This window comes from Staurois parvus, unplaced genomic scaffold (assembly GCF_062004578.1).
Source record: "Staurois parvus isolate SC_StPar_1 unplaced genomic scaffold, SC_StPar_1.0 ptg000085l, whole genome shotgun sequence".
Classification (NCBI taxonomy): Eukaryota; Metazoa; Chordata; class Amphibia; order Anura; family Ranidae; genus Staurois; species Staurois parvus.
Genome location: NW_028317881.1, coordinates 1,919,709 through 1,945,019, shown reverse-complemented (window position 1 = coordinate 1,945,019; position 25,311 = coordinate 1,919,709). Strand labels below are relative to the sequence as shown.

The 25,311-nt window shown below is 41.4% G+C and overlaps 1 protein-coding gene across 1 annotated transcript in view; it reads right to left on the bottom strand.

The window, feature by feature from the left end:
• Nucleotides 1–4,123: 4,123 nt before the first annotated feature.
• Nucleotides 4,124–25,311, bottom strand: part of PPP2CA (protein phosphatase 2 catalytic subunit alpha) — a 34,295-nt gene continuing 13,107 nt past the window's right edge. Inside the window, exons 2-7 of the mRNA XM_089669951.1 lie at nucleotides 18,617–18,826; nucleotides 13,821–13,994; nucleotides 12,160–12,249; nucleotides 7,664–7,825; nucleotides 7,006–7,124; nucleotides 4,124–5,037 (exon numbers count right to left, since the gene is read on the bottom strand). Of these exons, the coding sequence (XP_089526077.1) occupies nucleotides 4,965–5,037; nucleotides 7,006–7,124; nucleotides 7,664–7,825; nucleotides 12,160–12,249; nucleotides 13,821–13,994; nucleotides 18,617–18,826 (828 nt within the window). The 3' untranslated portion in view covers nucleotides 4,124–4,964. The remainder of the gene's footprint in view (nucleotides 5,038–7,005; nucleotides 7,125–7,663; nucleotides 7,826–12,159; nucleotides 12,250–13,820; nucleotides 13,995–18,616; nucleotides 18,827–25,311) is intronic.

Below are 25,311 nucleotides of genomic sequence, written 5' to 3'. Positions count from 1 at the left end.
AGAAAAGGCATGCCGAAGCTGAAGGTAGCAGAAAAGGTGAGTGTTAGGCAGACCAAACCTGTTTTAGAGCATTGAAGGATCTAAGAGTGCCCCCTTCACAGATGTGTTCCAAAGTTTTGATACCATGGGAGGCCCACACCCTGGGATCAGAAATGGACTGGAATTCCTGGAGTCATGGATTAAGCCATAAAGGAGTATCAGGTGACCAAGTGCCACTGATATGAGGTAGTTTGTCTAGAACCCACTGCCAAGCTCTAATCTTCATAGACAGAGTGAAAAAGGAGCCCAAGTGCCTCATAAGACCCCAAATGAGCCACCTATAACACTACTGAGTTAGAATTATCCAAAACCAACCAGTTATGGGCATGAGTAAGCAGGGTCGCTACAAAATAAGCCTGGAAGTCCAAGGACGCCAACCCACCCCGAGTCCAGGGCCTACATAGGGTCACCCTACTGAATCTTAGGGCACCCAACCCCCAAAGAAAGGATGAGATTAGGGAGTCAAGCTTCGCAAAAGAAGGCTTTCGATATCAAATGGGAAAGTGGCACAGAGTATACAACCATATAGGGAGGATTTTCATTAGCCCATGCCTTCAACTGTAGTTTGGTAGAAGATAAAACGGGGCATAAGTTTAATTTAATGTATTCAGTCACATCCAGAGAAATAATCCCAAGATAACACAGGGAGGCAGTCCAGGGTAAGGGAAGGGATACATCCGCCTTTTTTTTTGGCCTCTCGGTCAATAGGTAGTATAAAAAGTGACTTAACTCAGTTCACTCTCAGGCCAGAGAAGTCCGCAAAGCGGGATAGGATACTTAATGATCCAGGTCCCTCCCTTCGGGAAGCTTTAGGAAAACACAATCAGCATACAAAGCTAATTTTTCAGTTATGGTACCCACATGAATGCCCCAGACCATATCAGACTGTTGCAAGGCAGCCGCCAAGAGCTCCATCACCAGAGCAAAAAGAGATGGAGACAAGGGACAACTCTATCACGTACCTCTACCTTTGGGGAAGGCCTGAGAGAGCATACCCGCCCAACCTAATTTGAGCCATCAGTGTCTTGTATAATATCCCAATCCACTTACAGAATAAGGGACCAAACCCCAAAACCTGGAGAATTACAGACATATACTGCCAGCATACAGAGTCAAATGCCTTTTCTATATCAAGGGCCACCAGCACTCGACTTCCAGAATCCTCAGCAGTGAGTTGGAGATGAGTAAGTACCCGACAAAGGTTTACCCTGCATGAAACCCGTCTGATCAATATCTATTGCAGATGACACCAAGCTGTGCAGTGGAATAACGTCCTTACAGGATGTCTCCAACTTACAAACCGATCTCAATGCACTCTTTAAGTAAGCAACTGTGGCAAATTAGGTTTAATGTTGATAAACGCAAGTTTACGCACTTGGGGGCTAAGAATATGAGTAGCATATATACGGGGGGGGGGGGGTACAATGGTGGAGAAGGATCTGGGAGTTCTGGTAGATCACAAGCTTAATAATGGTATGCAGAATGTTTCTAAAGCAAGCAAATATCCTCTCATATTAAAAAGGTATAGACTCCAGAGAGATATTCTACTCCTGTACAAATTAGTAAGCCTCATCTGGAATATGCAGTTCAGTTTTGGGCACCAATTTACAAAAAGAACATTGGGGAACTAGAGAAAGTACAGAGAAGGGCAACCAAACTGATAAGAGGCATGGAGGAGCTCAGCTATGAGGAAAGATTAGAGGAACTGAATTTATTCTCTTGAGAAGGAGATTAAGGGGGATATGATCAACATGTATAAATACATCAGTGGTTCATATAGTGAACTCCGTGTAGAGTTATTCACCTTGAGGTCATCAGAGAGGACAAGGAGGCACGCTTTGTATTTGGAGATTAAATCTTCCAGATGTATAGTGTTCTTCACAGTGAGAGCTGTGAAAATGTGGAATAGACTCCCTCAAGAGTTGGTTCTGGCCAGCTCAGTCAATTACTTTAAAAAAAGGCCTGGATTCTTTCTTGGTTACACAGAATATAACTGGTTACTAACATTTACAGGTAAAGTTGAGCCAGGGAATAACAGATTGCCTCTCAGGGGATCAGGAAGGAATTTCTTTTCCCCTGCAGGAGCAAATGGGATCATGCTTTGCTGGGTTTTCTGCCTTCCTCTGGATCAACTGTGGGTGTAGGATAACTTTTTTTTTTATGGTTGAACTGGATGGACTTGTCTTTTTTCAGCCAGACTATGTAACATTTTTCCATGTGGTGCTATTGCTGACATGAAATGGGAAGGGGTTTTCGTTAAGTAACACCTTTTTATAATCAACTGTCTCCTGGACACCTGTTTAATGAATAATTAGACTCACCTGAAGTTAAATTCTTAATTAGGAACAAAGAATTTTAGACAACAAAATCCTAAGATTTTAATTGGGGTGTGCATTTCTGAAACATGGTCTTTAATGAATTTTGTTAGGAAAAATACTGTTGTGTGTGAAAATTAACAAATCTTGGTTGCAATCAACAGCCTGAATTTGTAGGAGTGGAAATGGAAGCAAGGAAGGAAGGAAGGAAGGAAAGAACCAAGCAGGCTTGTTACGAGAGGGGTTATGGACCCTTGGAGCTGGCCTCCCAATTTTTGAGCCTAGGGTCCAATCAGAAGGATTCAGAAGGAATGTAGCAGAGAATAACCCATTATCTACATATGTGAAGTGCTGCATTCCCTCAATAGAGGGGAAACCCCCCCAAAAAAACTGACGTTTTTCAATAAAGGTGTATACCAAAAAGGAGTCTAGCAACATAGGAAAATAGAGCACACAAATGCCAATTAACACATTTTAAACAACTTGTAACCTGTAGAACATAAAAGTAGGGAGACTCTTCTGTTGTGACTACTCCCTTCCCTAAGATTTCTTTGGACATACTGTTGAATAAAACCGATTGTTAGCCATGAGTGCTATGCTTGCACTTTCCAAGAAATTGCCACCCTGAAGAGTATCACATTGATCCAAATACTTAAAGCAGAACTCCAATTGATGGGAAAAAAAAAAAAAAAAAAAAAAAAAGGTACTTTAGCAAGGAACATACATTTAACATTAGTAATTATGCAAGCAAAATTAGCATGTGCTGTAAATTGTTCCAGCCTTGTTCCGGTTTCTTCTCGCTGGAGGCTGCTATTTTGTTGAAGCCCAGAACTCCAATCAGTAGTCAAAGCAGAGCTAAACCCTCCTATCCTTTTCAGCCAGAGAAGTTGCCATCTGTGTGAACTGCAACTGCCATGGCGCTTTACATATGATCAGTTATAACACCAGCCAATTGATGGTTTGACAGCTTGAGAACACAAGCAATTGAGACAGTTAGCATTCCTGACGTGCCAGGAATGTAACTTTTTTTTTAAACTTAAATCAATGGATTTAGTTCTGCTTTAATATCCTTAGACTGTCAGCAGATCGGCCTCCACAAAGCCAGCACAGTGCCTAAAAATGCCTAAAATTGAGAGCAACTGAGCATGTGCAGAACAGGGTGGGACAGTATTACTGGATTTTAAAAACAATATAGAGACTTAATGTTTTACATAGCTATACCTACAAAATACATAAATTTACTGACTAAAGTTCCACTTAAAAGTGCATCCCAAAACTCAAAATGTTTCAGCCCGAGTCTGAAAAACCCCAGTCAGGGTTTACCTATTGGGAGACAGGTGATTTCCCCTTTATTCAGTTATTAATAGTCACAACAAGAATGAGGCGAAATCTCTCCAAAAATGAGCCAAAACCCCCTCTCAAGACTTGGCACTAGAACAGGTAACCCCATTAAAAGATTTCCCCTCCTATTCCAGTAACAGATTCAAACTCTCACATTTTGTCTTGATGGAAGGGGGGGGAAATTGGACTGAAGATGTACGTTATTCACCTGACAGCTTCTCAGATGCTGCATGCAATACAATTGTTTTGAAACCCTTAAGAAGATGCATGTATGCAAGGGGCAACTCATACCCTATTCAAGAGGTATTGGCACAAAACTAGAGAAACTTACTGCAGACCTAAACCATCTAAGCATTAGGTCTCCACTATAATAACTGGACATGAAGACGTTACCCAGCTAGTTTTTTGATTCACACGTCTAAAACATCTCAAAAGATCTTAAAAGTTTATTGGTTTTCTGGAGCTTGTTTACAATTCCACAAACCACGTCATTGCAAATTATAATGTAGAAGTATGAAAAACTAATTAAAAGTTTCACATCTCCAAGTACTTCGTTCACAAGTTTATTATGAAAAAATCCACTGCTGCATTTGGACTGCAACATTTACAGAAAATGTTCTGGTCAAAACTAACATTAAACAATGAATGGGGATTGAGAGGCAGAAAGAACGCAAACTTGAAGAAAACAAAAAAAAAAAAAAAAAACTGTGGGTATGGGTGAGAAATTAAATTAAGATTGTATTCCCTGAAAATAAACATTTCTGTAGTCACAAGAGAGGCAATGTAGGCCTTAGTACTTATTCTCTGAAAGGTCCTTAAAATCCCTTCACACCAACTGCAGAGGCTGCAGGCCTCTAATCAGGATAAAGGGTTTGCCAGACAGTGTCTATCCTTATCTACAATCATGCCGAGTAAAGCTAATTACTAAATGGAAAGTTAAATTGTATTCACGAGGTGTTAATGTATACATTTTAAGTTGTATTTTTTGCAGTCTGAGAAAGCAAAACTACAAGTAGTGCTATGCCAGGAAACTGGGAATTTCTCATTTTGACAATGAGATTTCAGCATGCAATGAACTGAGTCTTTTCTAATATCGTCAGGGGCTGCTGGGACGAGAGGCTTTTCTTTAGTATATGGCACATCTTTTGGTCCATTTGAGAACAGTACATGTGTGACAAATGCTCTCTCCTGACTCAAATTTCAGATTCTTTCTCGGCTCCGAGGTCAATATCCTGCTTGTGGCAATACTGTACAAGTGTGAAATCCTCTTTAGAGAAAATAGTCTGGGGTGCGACGGGTAACATGTGGTTCTCCTCTGCGCGGTGCTGGATCAAACTGCAAGCTAGAAAAAGAAAAAAACAAAAACGTTATACATGCCTTTAGTACAGAGTTAAAAGAAAAATTTAAAGATAACACTCATTTACACCGGCAAGTTCTAGACCATAGATTGCAATGTGACAATGCATGTTGTAAAATAAGATAGATAAAATTATGCATGGCGTAAAGCAGACAAAATCTCGAGCACCAAAGCACAGCAATTTTGTAAATGGTCAGCATCATTTTGCACTTCCATTGCATAACTTTGCAAGCCATCTAATATGCTGTCAGAGAATGTAAGAAATTGTTAGGGGCTTCAACAGCAAGTTGGCAGGCTGTATAAACAAGGTAGAGCTGTGACACTGAAGGCTACCCAATTTCTACAGGGTTACCTTACAGGTTTGTTTAATAAATACCACATACATACAATGGTGTACAAAAGACACTACAACAATGTACCAGATCACTTTAGGTAGCAGGGATGTTCTGCTCTGTCTCAGCTAGTGCAAGGTAGACTTATGGTGGCGGTCAGAGTAGTGTGATGTGCTCAGAGAGGCCCAGAAATACAACTGATTGTGCTAGGCTTATTTCACCTTTTGTACGCTTAAAACGGTGAAGGTGCTGAAAACTGCTGCAGTGTCCAGTGTATGTTGAAATAGATAAAAGTTGGCTGCCTGCAAATTGGGGAGCTCAAGTCCTTAAATGGGAAAAGTTTTCACAAAGCCCCAAATGATCCACAATGGCTGAAAATTGATACAGTCCAGAAACACCTAGACAAAAAAAAAAAAAAAAAAGAAAGGGGAATAAAGCACCTGGACCAGGTGGCTTACACCAATGGTCCTCAGGGTAGAGCGCTTAATTCTAAGCCAGGCCAATGACTGGCTATGATCACTGGATTGGCACAAGGCCAATGTGGTGCCTATATTAAAAAAAAAAAAAAAAAATTGTATCAGTCTTTACCTAATAGCTGCAGACCTGTGAAATTTAACATCTATAGTCTGAGGATACTTTAGTATAATAAAAAGACCACATTAATTTATTGCTAGAAAGTTGTCAAAACAAATGGAAGGACAGACTTCTTTCTTTTTTCCCCAATTTCTTAGATTGTAAGCTCCAAGGAGCAGGGCCCTCCTAACCCTCTTGTATTGAACTGTATCATTGCTGTATTGTCTAGTGCTGACTGTTGGATTATTATCCCTATCAAACTGTTGGATTATGAATAATAATAATCCAAGTATCCAAATCCTAGCATAGGTGGCAGTATAGCTTAAGTATGGAGTAAGCAGCTGTCCCCGTCCATAAACAATGGAAAGCCTTTTTAGCCATTTCTAAAAAGGGAAGCCTTTAAAAAAGTCAGGCCAAAAGATTTTCTGGAATATGGTAGTTGTGACTAGACCTGCATGAATGGGCTTTTGTACACATCAGAACTGCTCTCCATATACAAGTCAAAAATGCAAAATCTCCTCCTAACAGGTTAATGCAGCTTACAAGGATGGCAAATGCAGGTCAAAAAGGAGGTCAACTGCTGGTGAAACCGAACAGCCAATGAACTGTGAATTATTTAAAGACCTTTCAAATGCAAGCAAAATGACCCTGGAAGCAAGCTGTATTTTTTTGATCAAAATCCAAAATCCTGTGCACTTGTCCTCTGACAGGGTGCTGAATTGGACTTGCCCCATAAATAAATTAATGCTTGCAATACTGGAATTGGACACTAAACTGAGCATCCATCTCAAGCACCTCAAATATAAGCCATTTCGACTCTTGGGCTGCAAGGAGAGGTCACCAACATAGAATTACAGTGCATCCAGCAAATCTGATAAATGTTTTTTCCATTAGGTATGTAGCTTGACAGTCCAATTCACTAAAAACCTACCTAACCTTTGGATTTCTGAACACAATTTATGAATTAAAAGATTTTGCCTTAAATCTTAAAGTATATTCACTTCACAAGTTAACATTTACAATAAATTAGATTTGATTTTATACTTACAAGGAGTATTTAAGAGTATCATCAAGTTCCATTATTGCAGCTTGATTCCCGCAGCGGTAACAATAATTTGGAGCGCTAAAGATGGTTACTACATTCCGGTCATGGCACCAGTTGTATCCCTATTACACAAAGGCATCATTTTAATCAGTGGACAATGAAATCATCAGAGCTATTGATAACTATGGTACAGTTTTTAAAGGGGTTAGTTTGTCATTCAACTTTGCTCCCTATTTACAAGGGCTGACCATCTGGGCTTTTTCCAAAGAATTTATGTCTCATGCATATCACTGACATATTTTGAAATCATTTTTACTCCACAGCAATGGTGGGAATGCTGATCACCACATATGCTGTGCAGCAAAAAAAAAACAAAAAAAACAAAAACAAAAACAAAAACAAAAAAAAAACAGTACTGACTGCAGCAAAAAATGAATGCTTGGGGAGGGGGGTTGAGTCTGACAAGCAGAGGAGAGGAAGAAATGAAGACCAGCAGGAAACGTAAAGGCCAACTCCAGATTTACAACAGGTTATATCTGTTCTGAGGGTGCAAAGCTTTGCAGGCTGTTTTTTGAAAAAACCACACACACTTTTAAGCCCATTTTAAATTTTGCGCAAGTATCAGTTTTTTGTTACAGTACATTTAGTAGTCAATACGCACCTCCATCACCAACTGATGGGCTCTAGAAACCAAAGTAAGGCCATTGGCATGGTTAAATGTTTCAGAAATATCCTGTCCAAATGTGTAGCCAGCACCTCTTGGAGAAATACCCCAGCCACCACGGTCATCTGGGTCAGACCACAGCAGGTCACACATAGGACCCTGTAAACAGGAAAAAGAAAAAAAAAAATGTTCTTTAATACTTTTCTTCATGTACAGCCTTTAAAATTATCAAAGCAAAAATGTACACGTTAACGATTTAAAAACCTAAGCAACAAAAAAGTAACACTTTTGCAAACCAAAACACATGAAACTGTCAGTGTTTTATTTTATTTTTTTTAATTACTTTAAAAACAGAAGTTAGACCATTTACAGATATGGGCTCAATATTTTTTATTTCAGGTACTTATTATAGTCAATTTACACAGCGCCACACACACAAGTCCCTAACCCTTAAGGGGTGTACAATCTAAGGTCCCCAACTTACATTCTTACACATACTAGGGCCAATTTAGACAGGATCCAATTAACCTACCAGCATGTCTTTAGAGTGTGGGAGGACACCAGAGTACCCGTAGAAAACCCACACAAGCACAGGGAGAACATGCAAACTCCAGGTGGGTGGAGCCGTGGTTGAGATTCAAATCAATGACCCTAGTACTGCCAGGCGGAAGCGATAACCATTTAGCCACTGTGCTACAGAGTATCATACATATAGGAGAATGCTTTGTCATATAAAGAGGCATTAACTTCTAAAAAGGGAACCCTGAAAAAACTCCACTCCAAAAAAACAGGTTACTGAAGAGTGTCCTGAAAATATGCAGTGAAAGACCAGACCATAGAGAGGGGGTCCAGGGATAAAAATGAACAAATGTGGTGGTCTATTCCCAGATATAGTATTAAGTGAATTACCAAAATTCTTAAGCATAAAAACAGTTTGAGAAGCGCTTTCAGGAGTGGGGAGGGCTTGGTGGTGGGGGTGGGAAGAAAAGCAGAAGAGAGGAAGGGAAAATAGAGGAGAAAGTGTGGAAGGGGCAGATAAACCCGGGACCCCTGTCAAAAGGAGAGAGATGAGGGGCATTCCTTTCCTGGGTAGGAGACTGAAAGGCATGGGCTTTGAGTCACTGGGTGGTAGCCAGCTCATCAATGTAGGCATCTGTATATATGAAATTATGCTGGGGCCTCCAAGTTTCAGTAAACACTTCCTCTGTATTGTGCAGCATGGCCGTGAGGTCTTCCATGTCCCCAAAGTGCATTGACTTTTGTAAACCACAGAGCTTTCGTCGGCAGGTTGACATCTCTAGGGGAGGGGGGGATGCATGTTTTAGCAGCATTCAAGAGTTGCATAGTAAGGGAGTTCTTATACTTTCTAGTAGGTCTCTGTCAGGTGCAGCAGGCAGGCCAACCACAGTGAATTACTTGATAGTGGTCACTACTTGCCAGAAAGGCTGAATTCGTGGGCACTGCCAGAAAATGTGGACCATAGATCTCCCCCCCCCCCCCCACACTACAGCACCAGAAGGAGATGGATATCAGAGGCGAAATGGGGTGAAGCATGGCAGGGACCTTATATCACCTGGTAAGAATTTTGTAGTTGGTTTTCTGAAGCCGCGAGGTGATCGAGGATTTGTGAGAGAAGTAGAAGAGAATTCTCTGAGCTGTGCCACAAGTTGTAGACCAAGGTTTGCCTCCCATCTGGCCAGAAAGGGCAGTACAAAGTCAGCTCCAGGATGGATCAGGGAAGCATATATCTGGGAGAGGGAGTGGCGTACATGTTCCCCCTATGACACAAGGACTCAAAACCTGTAAGAGGGCTGGAGTGCCCAGTGAGCATCAGCAGAGAAAAGCAGTCGGAGCCCACTCCAAAAATCCAGGGGAGGGTCAGCAAGTCAGGTAAAGTCCGTGGAAGTGATCCTGTATTTTAACTGCTTACCCTCTGCCCTATAGCAGAACTACTGCTACAGAGCTGCACAAAATCACGTATTTGTAGCCGCTGGCAGCTACAGAGGTTGATCACTGGGTCCTGGCCGGAGATTCCCTGCCGTTACCCAGCGATCGTCAAGGAACAGTGACAGGGGAGAGACCTGTGTGTAAACACATTTCTCTCCTGCCAGCAGAGACATGCTGCTGTGTACTTCTCTGCACAGAAGACACAAAATTTAATTTAGGTGCAGTGTTGCATGACCACACAATTGTCAGCTAAAGACTCGTAATGCCATATTGCATAAAATAGCCTGGTCAGGAAAGGGGGGGGTGTAAATCCTCTGGAGGGCAAGTGGTTAATTCTTAGCACAGCAGTCACTGAACTACCAACAGAATGAAAAACAAAAAATTCTATAGCCTGGTAGAAGTGAATAGAAATATTCATGGCAATGCTCTTTAACCACTTCACGTCTGAGGAAATTTTTAAAGTTCTCACTAGAAGAATTAGAACCCCCAAGAATTCTGTAGTTTCTGAAAGCAGAGCTCCTGAAGAATAAAACAGTGGCCATTGCAAATTATTAAAATATAATAACACATTAGGACTACATTACGTGTGCCCTTCAAATGGCAACAAACTACTGAAGAGTACATGAATTCTGGCCCTAGAATTATTGCTGCAGAAATATCTCACATGTGGTGCAAATAGTTTACATACATGTGCAGGACCTCCATGCACATTTGCTTGTTTTTTTTAAATCCAAAATGTTTTAAATGGCCCAAGGACGTAAAGAGGTTAAATAATTACTCTTACTTTAAAAAAAAAAAAAAAAAAAAAAAAAAAACCACAAAGCACAAAAACCTAAAAAGCAGTGCATTTGTTTTCAGAGATTGGGACAGTTCTCTGTACCATGAATAACGGCAAAATAAAAAAAAACACATACGTTTTAATACAACCCCAACAAGATATAAAGCAAATAGCCCCCACTTCCTGTCTTGAGACAAAGTGAGAGCTCCACCTTTTCCAGGCACAAGCGGATTGAATAAACTGGTTAACTATATGATCAGTAACACAATCACCATGTCAGCTTATCCAAGCTACAGATCCTTATTGACAGGACAGTGTGGCAATGCACAGAGGTACTGCATAATCTAGGCATAAAAACCTATATTCAATTGTTTAGTGGTTATTAACCATTTGCCGCCCGGCCTGTAGCTGTTTGGCGGCCGCAAAAATGCATTAGCTTTCCGGGGTGTACGCCATTTGGCGTCCTCCCGCACATGCGCAGTTCGCGCGGTTGCAGCGGCGCTATTTGTCACCGGCCGTGTACCTCTGACACGGCCGATGACAGATCTGAGTACTGGCCCCTGTTGCCGGTATCATGTGACCTGCTGTGACCAATCACAGCAGGTCACATGACAGTTGTATACAATGGATGGCTTCATTCATGCCATCCATTGTATACTAGTGTCTAGCTGTGAACGGTAACAACAGGTCACATGCACATGTCATGTGATTAGCTGTGGCCAAATCACAGCTAAGCACAAAAAAAAAAAACCCTGAATGAATCAATGTCATTCAGGTAAATGCTTATAGCAAAGTAATTCTTTGCTATAAGCAAATTGTGTTAAAAAAAAAAAAAAAAAAAAAATACTGATCACTTCCCCAAAGTAGTACAATGTTACTATGGTAACATTGTACTACTTTGATCATAGTAAAATATATTAAAAAAAAAAAAAAGTAAAAAAAAATAAAAATATATATTTTTTTCCCATACTGTCACCAGTCAGTGTCCCTGTTCACCACCATGCCAGTTATATGATGATGCTGTACTGCACTGGTGACAGTATGTAAAAAAAAAAAAAAAAAAAAACTTCAAAAAAAAAAAAAACTCACCATTCCTGAAGTATGTTGGACTGTCTACTTTACAAAAGGGGTCATTTGGGGGATATCTGTACTGTTCTGACATTCTTGGACCTCAAGAAATTAGATTGGTTGTCAGTACTTCAGGATTGATCAATTTTCAGATCTATACCATAGTTTGTAAACTTTCCTACAAACTAAATACATCCTAATTTGGGTTATTTTCACCAAAGACATGTAGCAGAATACATCTTGGCCTAAATTTATGAAGAACAATTATTTATTTGTAAACTTTTATAACAGAAACAAAGAAAAACGTTTTTTTCTTCAAAATTTTTGGTCTTTTTTGTTAATTTAGCGAAAAATAAGAACTCCGGCGGTGATTAAATACCACCAAAAGAAAGCTCTAGTTGTGTGAAGAAAATGATAAAATTTTTTGTTTGGGTACAATTTTGTATGACCGCGCAATTGTCATTCAAAGTGTGAGAACGTTGAAACCTGAAAAATGGCCTGGGCAGGAAAGTGTAAAATTGCCCGGTATTGAATTGGTTCAGACTGAATGCTCATTACCAGGTTATTGTAAATCTGTCGTTATTGACCAAAAAGCCCAAAAATAAGCTGCAGAGGTATCCACACATTTTATTAAACAAAATCATATCACAAATCTAGTCATTTCAGTTGTGGAAATCAGTTTTCAAAGATATGCCAATACCTCATGTGGAACTTCCTGCAGGCGATCAAGTGCCCGAATATGATCCAGTGTATCTATTGAAGGGGACAATCCTCCATGTAAACAAAATATCTGCAGAGAAAAGATTACACAATTGTTGAAAAAAAAAAAAAAAAAAAAAAAAAGCTTATTATGATTTGGGGGGGGTGTATAGAAAAAAAAAAAAAAAAACCCACATCCATGCAGATTCAGTACAGCTCTGCAATACAAGGACCATGGGTCTATGAAACATGCCCTACAAAGCTTCAACGTTCCTAGGGCATATCTCCTTTTCACTTGTTTTCCTACCACACTAGCAGGTAAATCCCAGCTTTCAAAAAGGACAGTCAAGACTAGCCCTGTATTACAGCAGTGACTGCAGTAGCCCTCTGTGTAAAAAGACACTTGCAGATAATTCCTGAAAGGGTCATTTAGAAAATTAAAAAAAAAGGATAACACTGCATTTGACAGGATCCACAGTTTTCTTTGGACCTAAAGAGATGGGAACATTTAAGGGTAAATAAGGGGGGGGGGGCGAAAAAAAAAAAAAAAAAAAAAAAAAAAAAGCAGTAAATAAGTGCTTTATGGTTCAAAGATTGAAACAGACCCAAAAGTGTTGCTAAAACCACAACAGTAAAATAAGTCTGTATATGCAGTAACGCTAAGGGGTTAATCCTTCTCATTGTGTAAAAAGAAGGTTTGATCCTGTCTTCTCTGATCCTCCCCCCTTCTGCTGTCCCCAGTCGATCTGCTGATCAAACAGACTTGGGAGCAAGCTGCACATGCTCAGTTTGGTATTACTAGAGAGGTTTTTCTTCTTGGGAGAGTGCATGTGATCAGCACAAGGCCAATCAGCGCTGTCCAAACAGAGGGTCAGGGGTAATGCAGCCTCACAGGAAAAGCAGGGGAGAATGAAAACTCCTTCTACAGTGCTATGCTAGACACTGATGGAAGTCACAAGACTGCTCTATCTGCTGATGAGAAAAATGTATTAAGCAGTTTATATTTACGAACAAAATTGCATTTCCATGTTTTTAGTGGTAGACCAGATCTTGTGAATGCAGGGTCCTGGGTTTAGTAATACTTTAAATGCTGAAAGGGACTACCCCTCTAAAGCAAATCCACTACCCTTCTGTTAAGGCACACTGAAGGCATAGTGCCAAAAATCAAACTTTAGAAAGCCTACATTTTCAGCTGTGTGTACATCAGGATCTACACGTGTTTTCACTGAAGATGAATCTATGCATTTTTATCATAGGTTAATAGAATTTCCTGGGTTCCATGCTACCTGGCCTTTGAAAGCCATAAAAAATAGGTAGGGGATCAAACTATATACAAATCAAAATAAAGCGAGTCCACAGATCAGGTTTACGCATTGCAATCGTGTATACAACATAACATGTCATGTTGCTTGTAAGTATATTTATAATTACCCCACCTTTGTAACATACTAGCAACAAAATGTTGGTCCCTAAAGCATATTTGCCAGTGGAACAGATACTGATCAATGGTCATAAAAGGATTTTTAAAATACCCTTGTGTTTGTGTGATTATAGTCAGTTAAGTGTGGTAGCTTCAGATTTTATTAAAAATGTCAAGTAGACAAACAGGTTATTTGGGTTAAGAGAATTGTAATATCTTGGTCGTTTAATTTATGTCCATACCTGACCATCCACTAAGGCAGTTAACGGAAGGTAATCAAACAGGTCTGTAAAGTATTTCCATACATTTGCATTTCCATATTTCCTTAAACATTCATCATAAAACCCATATACTTGTGTAATTTGCCTGCTTTCATGATTTCCCCTTAGAATTGTAATACGTTCACGGTAGCGAACCTGCAAAAGGGAAGAAAAAAAAAAACAAACATTTAAATATGCTACAAGCTAAATACAATCTAAAAAACATTTACCAAAAGCTACTCGAAGGGTATGTCAATGTTTTAGTCTGAAGAAATGCTGCTTGCTGGCCTTTCATATACCACAAATGAATTCAGTGGACAAACTGCCTGCTGTGACAGACCAAAACGAGTTCTGACAGTTCAATAGAAAGACCCATAGTTGTCTCAACCATAAAGGCCATTCATAGCAACCTAAGAAATGTAATGATACTGGGTTTTAGGTTTCTTGCAGAATAAGAATGTGTTCAACAGAAGACAAGCAGCCTTTCATTTCTCAACAAATTTGAATTCCATGGACATTTCTTTGTGCTAGGACTCTTCGAACAATCCTTTTAAAAAGGATGTATATGGAATGTTCGTGCAGTAGACAAAACTAATTTTGTGGATAAACATTATTTACCAACATACAACTTACTGTTATTTCAAAGCCATGCTTTCTAGTTTTTAGGGTCTCTTTAATGACTGGCATAGTACCACTGGATTGACGTAAGGCCAATGCAGTGCCAATATTTAAAAAAGGGGTCAAAATCTTTACCAATTATAGACCTGTTTAACATTTATACTGTAGTTGGGAAGATACTGGAGAGTTTAATAAAAGACCACATAGATGAGTTCTTGCTGGAAAAAAATATTTTAAAGCAACAGACAGTATGGATTCATGAAAGACAGGAGTTGTCAAACAAATCTGATTTCTTTTTATGAGGTGAGCAAAACCTTGGACAGAGGGGTGGCGGCGAATGTGGTATACTTGCATTTTGCAAAAGCGTTTGACAGTTCCCCAAACATGGCTAATGTGTAAGGTAAAGTCTAAAGGCTTGGAAAAATCCATATGTAAAATGGATAAAAGACCGTATTCAGAGAGTAGTGGTTAATGATTCATACTCTGAATGGTCAAGGGTTGTCAGTGGTGTACCCCAAGGTTTAGTGTTGGGACCCTTACCTTTTTAATATATTAATGATATAGGGTCTGGGATTAAAAATACCATTTCAGTCTTTGCAGATGACACCAAGCTGTGCAGTGTAATAACGTCCTTACAGGAAGTCTCCAAATTTCAAGCCGACCTCAATGCACTGTTTAATTGGGCAACCATGTGTGGCAAATGAGGTTTAATGTTGATAAATGTAAGGTTATGCACTTGGGGGCCAAGAATATGCATGCATCATACATACTAGGGGAGTACAACTGGGGGAATCAATGATGGAGAAGGATCTGGGAGTTGCGGTTGATCACAAGCTTAATAATGGCATGCAATGCCAAGCTGAAGTTTCTGAAAAGAGCAAGATCCTCTTGTATTAAAAGAGGTATAGACTCCAGAGAGATTTTACCCCAGTACAAATCATTAGTAAAATCTCATCCAGAAAATGCAGTTCAATTTTGAGCACCAATTCACAAAAAGAACATTGGGGAACAGTAGATAGTACAGAGAAGGGCAAACAAACTGATAAAAGGCATGGAGGAGCTCAGCTATGAGGAACTGAATTTATTCTCCCTTATGAGGAGGAGACATGATCAACATGTATAAACACATCAGTGGTTCATATAGTGAACTTGGTGTAGAGTTATTCAACCTTTACGTGTGGAGGGCAAAAAAAAAATAAAATAATTTAATCTCCAAAACACGGAAAGGTTTCACCAAAGAACTGTGAAAATGACCCCCTCAAGAGTTGGTTCTGGCCAGCTCAGTGGATTGCTAAAAAAAATAAAACTAAAAAAAATTAGATTTTTTTCTTGGATAGACAGAATATACCATATATACTTGAGTATAAGCCGAGTTTTTCAGCACATTTTTTGTGCTGAAAAACAGCCCCCTCGGCTTATACTCGAGTCAACGTCTACAGGGGGCTGCTGTCTCTTACCTGGCTCCGGTCCCACGACAGTCCAGGAAGCGCGGCTGCTCCTTCATTCGGTTCGTCCACTGGATGTTCGCGCGGCTGCTCGGCTCCGCCTTCTCACCGGTGATTGGCCGCCAGAACTGTAGCTCAGGAAAGGCACACAGGCGGCCAATCACCGGCGAGGAGGCGGAGCTGAGCGGCCCCACGAAAATCGAGTGAAGGAGATGCAGGTAAGTGTGCCGTGCTTAGGTGCTGCTGCAACCACATAAGCTGGCTGCAGCAGCACCATACTGGAACAGGGGTCAGCAAGTGTCAGTGGGAGGAATAGTGCCCCATCATTGGTGTCACTGATAATGATGGGGCATTATTCCTCCCACTGACACCAACGATTGGGCACTATTGCTCCTCCCCCCCCCACTGACACCAACGATGGGGCACTATTGCTCCCCCCCCCACCGACACCAACGATGGGGCACTATTGCTCCCCCCCCCACCGACACCAACGATGGGGCACTATTGCTCCTCCCCCCACCGACACCAATCATGGGGCACTATTCCACCCCCCACCGACACCAATCATGGGGCACTATTCCACCCCCCACCGACACCAATCATGGGGCACTATTCCACCCCCCACCGACACCAATCATGGGGCACTTTTCCTCCCCCCCACTGACACCAACGATGGGATACTATTTCTCCCACTGACACCAATGATGGGGCACTATTCCTCCCACTGACACCAATGATGGGGCACTATTCCTCCCACTGACACCAATGATGGGGCACTATTCCTCCCACTGACACCAATGATGGGGCACTATTCCTCCCACTGACACCAATGATGGGGCACTATTCCTCCCACTGACACCAATGATGGGGCACTATTCCTCCCACTGACACCAATGATGGGGCACTATTCCTCCCACTGACACCAATGATGGGGCACTATTCCTCCCACTGACACCAATGATGGGGCACTATTCCTCCCACTGACACCAATGATGGGGCACTATTCCTCCCACTGACACCAATGATGGGGCACTATTCCTCCCACTGACACCAATGATGGGGCACTATTCCTCCCACTGACACCAATGTTGGGGCACTATTCCTCCCACTGACACCAATGTTGGGGCACTATTCCTCCCACTGACACCAATGTTGGGGCACTATTCCTCCCACTGACACCAATGTTGGGGCACTATTCCTCCCACTGACACCAAAGATGGGGCACTATTCCACTGACACCAATAATGGGGCGCTATTCCCCCCACTGATAGTAATGATGGGGCACTATTCCTGCCACCGATACCAATGATGGGGCACTATTCCTGCCACTGATACCAATGATGGGGCACTATTCCTCCCACTGACACCAATGATGGGGCACTATTCCTCCCACTGACACCAATGATGGGGCACTATTCCTCCCACTGACACCAATGATGGGGCACTATTCCTCCCACTGACACCAATGATGGGGCACTATTCCTCCCACTGACACCAATGATGGGGCACGATTCTTCCCACTGGTGTTCCCACCCTCAGCTTATACTCGAGTCAATAGTTTTTCCCAGTTTTTTGTGGTAAAATTAGGTACCTCGGCTTATATTCGGGTCGGCTTATACTCGAGTATATACGGTAACTGGATAGTAACATTTATAGGTAAAGTTTATCCAGGGAGTTTTTTCCCCTGCAGGAGCAAATTGGATCATGCTTTGCTGGGGGGTTTTTTGCCTTCCTCTGGAAGAACTGTGGGTGTAGGATAACTTTTTTCTCTTTTTTTTTTTTTTTTTTTTTTATAAGGTTGAACTTTTGTCTTTTTTCAGCCAGACTATGCAACTAAACTTCTTAAATGCAGAAAATTATAGCAACCAGTCAAAAAAATCATACCATACTTGCTTAACTTCAGCTGACTGAATTTGGATTGGCTATTTTTAGAAATTGCGCTCGATATACTCATATGATCAAAGCAGAATTTAATTCACTAAACAAAGATTTGCCAGCAGGCAACTTTCAGGTAAGAGACTTAAGCCAGCCGAGAAAATCTTTTCTAAGAATTTTCGTATCATTAGTGGGTCACAAAAGCAGCTGATTTTTGTGTGACATCGAATTTGAGTGCTCAGGCATGTTGGAAGTCTTTGGGGGGGGGGGGGGGGGGGGATTACGCATGCTTTTTATATGCACACAATTGTGTGCCAGTGAGTGTGTAAAATTCTACTGGCTAGAATATTGTAGTCCTTATAATGAATTTGCAGTCATTTGTACATAATAGGTCAGTATGCTCCTCTCCAAACCCAGGTGTGGGTTTTTTTTATGTTCCTGAAGACAGCTCTTAAAACCAAATCTAAAACCCCACAATTTGTAAGGACACATTGGCTGTGTTCAGAGTCACACCCACACAAAATTAGAAAAAAAAAAAAAAAAATGTATATATTATATATATATATATATATATATATATATATATATATCTTTTTACTGCTCATGTGTATGGGTCCCAAGTCTCTTCTACCAAACACAGTCAGCACATTCGTTATGACGAGAATGGATCTGATTCTAGGGTAGTTAAATCTGTGGGCACCCAATGGCAGAAGCAAGAAGACCCAGAATATGACAGCAGTGGCAAATGCTTGCCTGAAAAATGTTAACAGGGCCTTTGCTCTGGGCCAAAACACTACCACCCTCCTCTCTTCCCCAAATATCTCATATAGGTACACTTACCTTCAGTGCAACCAGTAGTGTTACAGTTTCCACTGAGTAATAACCTCTATCAACATAATCACCCATGAATAAATAATTTGTGTCTGGCGATTTCCCTCCAATTCTGAACAACTCCATAAGGTCGTGAAACTGTCCATGGACATCTCCACATACTGTGACTGGGCATCTTACTTCTTGGACATTTGATTCTTTCGTCAAAATTTCTTTTGCCTGTAAAAGATAGAACAGTGCCTTTTTATACTACTAGGAATTAAATTACTCAACAGTGCAATTTTGACTGAAAAGGCAGTGACTCCTTTCCTGCCCTGAGAGCCATTACGTAATCTAATATAAAATTAAGGAATACTACAGATCAGGCAGGACACAAAAAAAATATAGCAATGCATAATAGGCATTTGACCACCATAAGCTTCTTCTTGAGTAAACACAATGATGCCATATTAAAACAAAATTTGTTGGTCCCCTTCAGCTCATTGAAACAATGCTTCATTCCTCCTGGGGAAAAAACCCACCATCTTCTCCCTGCAAAGAAATGTCATAATGTGCTAGTATGCATCACATACTAGCACACTGTGAAACACTTACCTTGAAACTAAGCCCTCCAGTGGGGTGCTGTCACAGCTGACAGGGCTTCCAAAAAAGTTAACCTCTCAAAAGAAAAAACACTATCCACCAAGAAACATGGAAGAGGCTCAAGTTATGCCTTGGGGTAGTTTTGCTGTGCCTGGCACAAGGAGCCTTAAATATGTGCAGGGCAAAATAAAATCTAAAGAATATCAAGGCATCCTGGAGTGAAAAAGGTACTGTTCAGTCTTAGAAAGCACTGTTTTAGTCACAATTCATGGGTCTTCAAACAGGATAACTACCCAAAACTCAGCTAGAAGTGTGCAAGAATGGCAAAACACAAAAAAAAACACCACACAACAAATACTGGACTACTGCTATGCAGAGCAATACAAAGCAGCGTGCTGGAGCCAACAGGGGAGAGCTGTATTGTTTACATACAGACCTCTCCCCCTTCAGTGACACTCAGCAATTGCCAGCAGGGAATCACCGGCTGGGACCCGGTGATCAACAGCTGTAGCCACCAATGGCAGTGCGGGTAAGGCGCATGCCCCCTACCCAGAAATACAGCCCGCCGCCCTGTAGAAGTAGTTCTGCTATAGGGCGGTTGGAAGGAGATTAAATGTCTTGGTTCACAGTTAGAGAGGAAGGCTGGCTGACAGCACTGACAGGCTGCCATGAGGGAGAAAAGAATATCAGGGAGATAAGACACTACCCTTGTAAGTTCTTGCATCTTCCTGGCAGCAGTTAGTCCCATCATCTCCCCTGCTTTTTTTTCCCCCTCCCTAATCTGTTCTTTCCACACAGTGGCATTCTTGTTGCTTTCTTCCCCCTTCAGCAACAGTTAGGCTAGGTCGGGTGTCGGCAACCCGCGGCTCCGGAGCCGCATGCGGCTCTTTTTCACCTTTCCTGCGGCTCCGGAGCACACTGCCCACCAGGTGACAGGCAATAGGGTCGGCAAGCCGCGGCTCTTTTAATGCAGCTCTTCTGTGTGCCGGGCGCCTGCTGGCAAACATTGGCTGTCAGGATGTAGGCGGGGCAGCGTGACGAACTTCTCTCCTCTCACAGTCCGCCCTGAAGACCAGAACGGCGCGGGAACACAGCAAGAGGAACGCGCGGAGCAAAGGTAAGTGATTTGACACAATATGGGGAATGAATTACTATAGGGGGAATGAATTACTATGGGGGATGAATTACTATAGGGGGCATGAATTACTATAGGGGGCATGAATTACTATAGGGGGCATGAATTTTCAGTTTTAAAAATGTTTCTCTCAAAATAAATTTCAATCGTGGTTTTGGCGAGATTTGGCTCAGTTGAAAAAAAAGGTTGCCCACCACTGACCTAAGGCTATGATTGTGATTATGACGATACACTGTGGCCCTTATTAACCCTTTGCTTACTGGGCCCTTAAACCCCCTTCATGACCAGAGCGCTTTTTGCAATATATGCAGTGTCGGATTTGTTTTAAATGTTGCAATGGTTTTGCGGCTCCCAGTCTTTTTCCCTCCCGGAAACGGGTCCAAGTGGCTCTTTATGTCTTAAAGGCTGCAGACCCCTGGGCTAGGTTCTCACTAGAACGAAGTGCGGGAAACCCACAATCCCGTCAAACTGCGTTCAAAATGCATTGCAGCTGAAATCTGCAGTAGGTGTCAATGTTAAGTTAGACACCCCAAACAGATAGTAAATGCAGTGTTTGCCTGCACCAAACAAAATAAGTACCAACTGCAGTGAGTTTCCAAAAGTAGCACATGCACTACTTGTGGTGAAATAGTGTAATTTGGGCTCAAACACCACAACACTGAATCACACTTGAAACAAACATTGATTTACTTCCTGGAATCAATCCGCCTTTAGCTCAGGCACAAAAGCAGGAGGGTGTACTTTGCTTAGAAAACCCCTCCTCCTGATGAATAAAATACCCATGAAGACTCCCGGGATGTATGACATTTTGGCCTAGGCCAGAAACCAGGAAGCAACTGAAGAAATGAAAGTTAACCAGTAAATAGGATATATCTTCCTATCAGTTTACTAATGCTAAGAGCATAAAGGAATAAAAACTAGTTGAGATAATTTAGTTCTGCTTTAAAGTTAAATGGCCTTGCAGTGGAGCTGTACCTCCACTGTAAGGGTCAACTACTTGTTTATATCCAAGAGGAACAGTTGCAACAGTTTTGTTTCCTTAATCCTTTGCTCAAGAAGGCTCCTCTATGCTGTTAGGCCAGACCCTGGAGACAGTTTCCCTGAACTCTGTAGTCCAAGGTTTCTGAGGTTAGGACCGATGCAGGGGCCATAGCCCTGCATGTGGCACCAAGGGACAGTCCACTGCTGGAACAGAAGGATGCGTTGTTTGCTGGGAAAGCAGCGGCTCAAGGTAAACGTGCTCTCACCATCCTTTAGACCAGTGGTCGGCAAGCCGCGGCTCGCGAGCCACATGCGGCTCTTTACCCACTCTAATGCGGCTCTTCTGTGTGCCGGGCGCCTGCTCCCCTCCCTCCTCTCGGTCGGCCGCTCCCCTGCCTCCTCTCGGTTGGCAGCCCCAAAAGTCCGGCGCGGACCTTTTTTATCCGGCCCGCGGATGTGGCTGTCGGGCGTGTAGGCGGGGCAGCGTGCCGAACGTGAGGGGAGGGGAGCCTAGGCTCCTCTCACAGTCCCGCCCTGAAGACCCGAACGGCGCGGGAAGACAGCGAGAGGAACGCAAAAGGTTAAGTGAATTGACACGGGGGACTTGGCTTACTAGAAGGGGGGGGGGGGGGGTAATAGTACTGTGGGGATGAAATACTATATGGGGGGATGAAATACTATATGGGGGGATGAAATACTATATGAGGGATGAATTACTATATGGGGGATGAATTACTATATGGGGGATGAATTACTATATGAGGGATGAATTACTATATGAGGGATGAATTACTATATGGGGGGATGAAATACTATATGAGGGATGAAATACTATATGAGGGATGAATTACTATATGAGGGATGAAATACTATATGGGGGGATGAAATACTATATGAGGGATGAATTACTATATGAGGGATGAATTACTATATGAGGGATGAATTACTATATGAGGGATGAATTACTATATGAGGGATGAATTACTATATGAGGGATGAATTACTATATGAGGGATGAAATACTATATGAGGGATGAATTACTATATGAGGGATGAAATACTATATGAGGGATGAATTACTATATGAGGGATGAAATACTATATGAGGGATGAAATACTATATGAGGGATGAAATACTATATGGGGGGATGAAATACTATATGGGGGGATGAAATACTATATGGGGGGATGAAATACTATATGAGGGATGAAATACTATATGAGGGATGAATTACTATATGATGGATGAATTACTATATGAGGGTTGAAATACTATATGGGGGGATGAAATACTATATGGGGGGATGAAATACTATATGGGGGATGAAATACTATATGGGGGGATGAACTACTATATGGGAGGATGAAATACTATATGGGAGGATGAAATACTATATGGGGGGATGAAATACTATATGAGGGATGAAATACTATATGAGGGATGAATTACTATATGGGGGATGAATTACTATATGGGGGATGAAATACTATACGGGGGATGAAATACTATACGAGGGATGAAATACTATACGGGGGATGGGACATTGCTATGGGGGATGAATTACTATATGGGGGATGAATTACTATGGGGGATGAATTACTATATGGGGGATGAATTACTATATGGGGGATGAATTACTATATGGGGGATGAAATTACTATATGGGGGATGAATTACTATATGGAGGATGAATTACTATATGGGGGATGAATTACGATGGGGGATGAATTACGATGGGGGATGAATTACTATATGGGGGGATGAATTACTATATGGGGGATGAATTACTATGGGGGATGAATTACTATGGGGGATGAATTACTATATGGGGGATGAATTACTATGGGGGATGAATTACACTATGGGGGGGTGAATTACTATATGGGGATGAATTACTATATGGGGGATGAATTACGATGGGGGATGAATTACTATATGGGGGATGAATTACTATGGGGGGTGAATTACACTATGGGGGGTGAATTACTATATGGGGGATGAATACTATGGGGGATGAATTACTATGGGGGATGAATTACTATGGGGGATGAATTACTATATGGGAGATGTATTTTCAGTTTTAAAAATGTGGCTCTCAAAAATAAATTTCAATCATGGTTTTGGCGAGATTTGGCTCAGTTGAAAAAAAAGGTTGCCCACCACTGCTTTAGACTAAGGAAGCTGCAGGGACAGCTCCACTGTAATAGAAGAGTTTAGCTTTAAACTACAAAATTAGAACCAATCTGTCAAGCCAAGCTAGCAAAATCTAGTGCTACAGCAAGCCAAAAGGATATTGTGGACATTCACTAGATGTATTCCCGCAGTGCTTATGCAGCATTTTATTACATGCTAAATTATAATGCCCCCAAGTACCTCAAGGATTAACTTGATACAGCAACTAAACTTCTGCCGTATATTAGGACACACACACACTTAGGATTCTATGCTGGATCCAAGGAAAACAAAAGAAAGAAAAAAGGCCATATCAAGGTGGGTAAAAAAAATCTACGCAAAAATTTAGGTTTGTGAATCATTTTGACAAGAATTCCAAAATACCAGTTAAAATAACTGATGCAGTTTGGTGAACAAAGATAGAGAATACATTTGTTACACACATCCATGGGATATAGATATCTATCTACCTCAGGAAACACCCATGGGTAACTTCCACCAACAACTATACAGTTGCCACAACACAGAACAAGCACTTGTTGCCACGACAGTTACAGAGTAGGGACTGAAAACCTCACTCCTGTACTTAATGTTTTCAAAATGGCATCTAATGCCACGATGACACAAGAAAGAAAGAAAATAATGTCTATAAATTTAATAAACCAACATTAGAACATTAAACATCTTGTAGCAATTCCAGCCCGAGTTTACACTCACCTGTCACTTTAATATGTACATTTCTTAAACTGCTTGGTAACACGTATTGCTAATCAGCCAACCACATAGCAGCAATTCAAAGCATTTAGGCATCTAGATGTGGTGAAGACCACCTGCTGAAGTTCAAACTGAGCAACAGAATGGGGAAGAAAGGGAATTTAAGTGATTTTGAACACGGCATGCAAGATAGGCTGGCCTGAGTATTTAAAAAACTGCTAATCTACTGGGATTTTCATGCACAACCATCTCTGGGGTTTACAGAGAATGGTCCAAAAGAGAAAATATCCAGTGAGCAGCAGTTAAGTGGACAAAAAAAAAAAAAAAAAAAAATGCCTTGTTGATGTCAGAGGTTGGGCATTCGATTTCACCTGCAAAATTCAGATGGTAGGGTCAGAATCTGGCATAAACATGAAAGCATGGATCATCCTGCTTTGTACCAATGGTTCAGGCTGGTGGTGTAGGGGATATTTTCATAGCATTAGCAAGGTGTACCTAATAAAATGGCTGGTGAGTGTGTACACACGGAGATTTGCTAAAACTGGTTCCCTCAGAATCTGGTACACCTGTGCATGGTAGCCAGTCAGTTTCTAACCTCAGGTTATTCCAGAACACTTTGGTAATAAAACGTGGAATTTGATTGGTTTCTACAGAGATGTACACCTGATTTTGCACTCTCCAGCTTTAGTAAATAAACCCCACAATGTGGGGAATATTCAAAACGGAAGCAGCCAGAACATAAAGCAGCTGGGGTGAAATCAGCATGCATAGCAACCAGCTTCTAAGGCACACATGAACAATGTCAAAGGCAGAACGGGTGTTTTCTGCCATGAACTTAAAACACTTGAGCAAGATATGCTACAGGACTTAATGCTCATTAAATGAAGGGGCCCAAATTTAAGGAATAGGACCCCAGCAGAGCTATTCAGTATTAGTTTACATCTGTTAGAACCAAGCATGTGGGTGGAAGAGGCCTCATGAAGTTGACTCTGCTTAAAGTGTAACTTGTCATGGCAATGCCACTATCCTCAGCTTCATGGGTGTTACTCCCTTTTAACACATTTTTGTTCTTGCTATGTTCTCATTTGCCCTGCTTAGGGATGCTTCCCCAACCAAAGA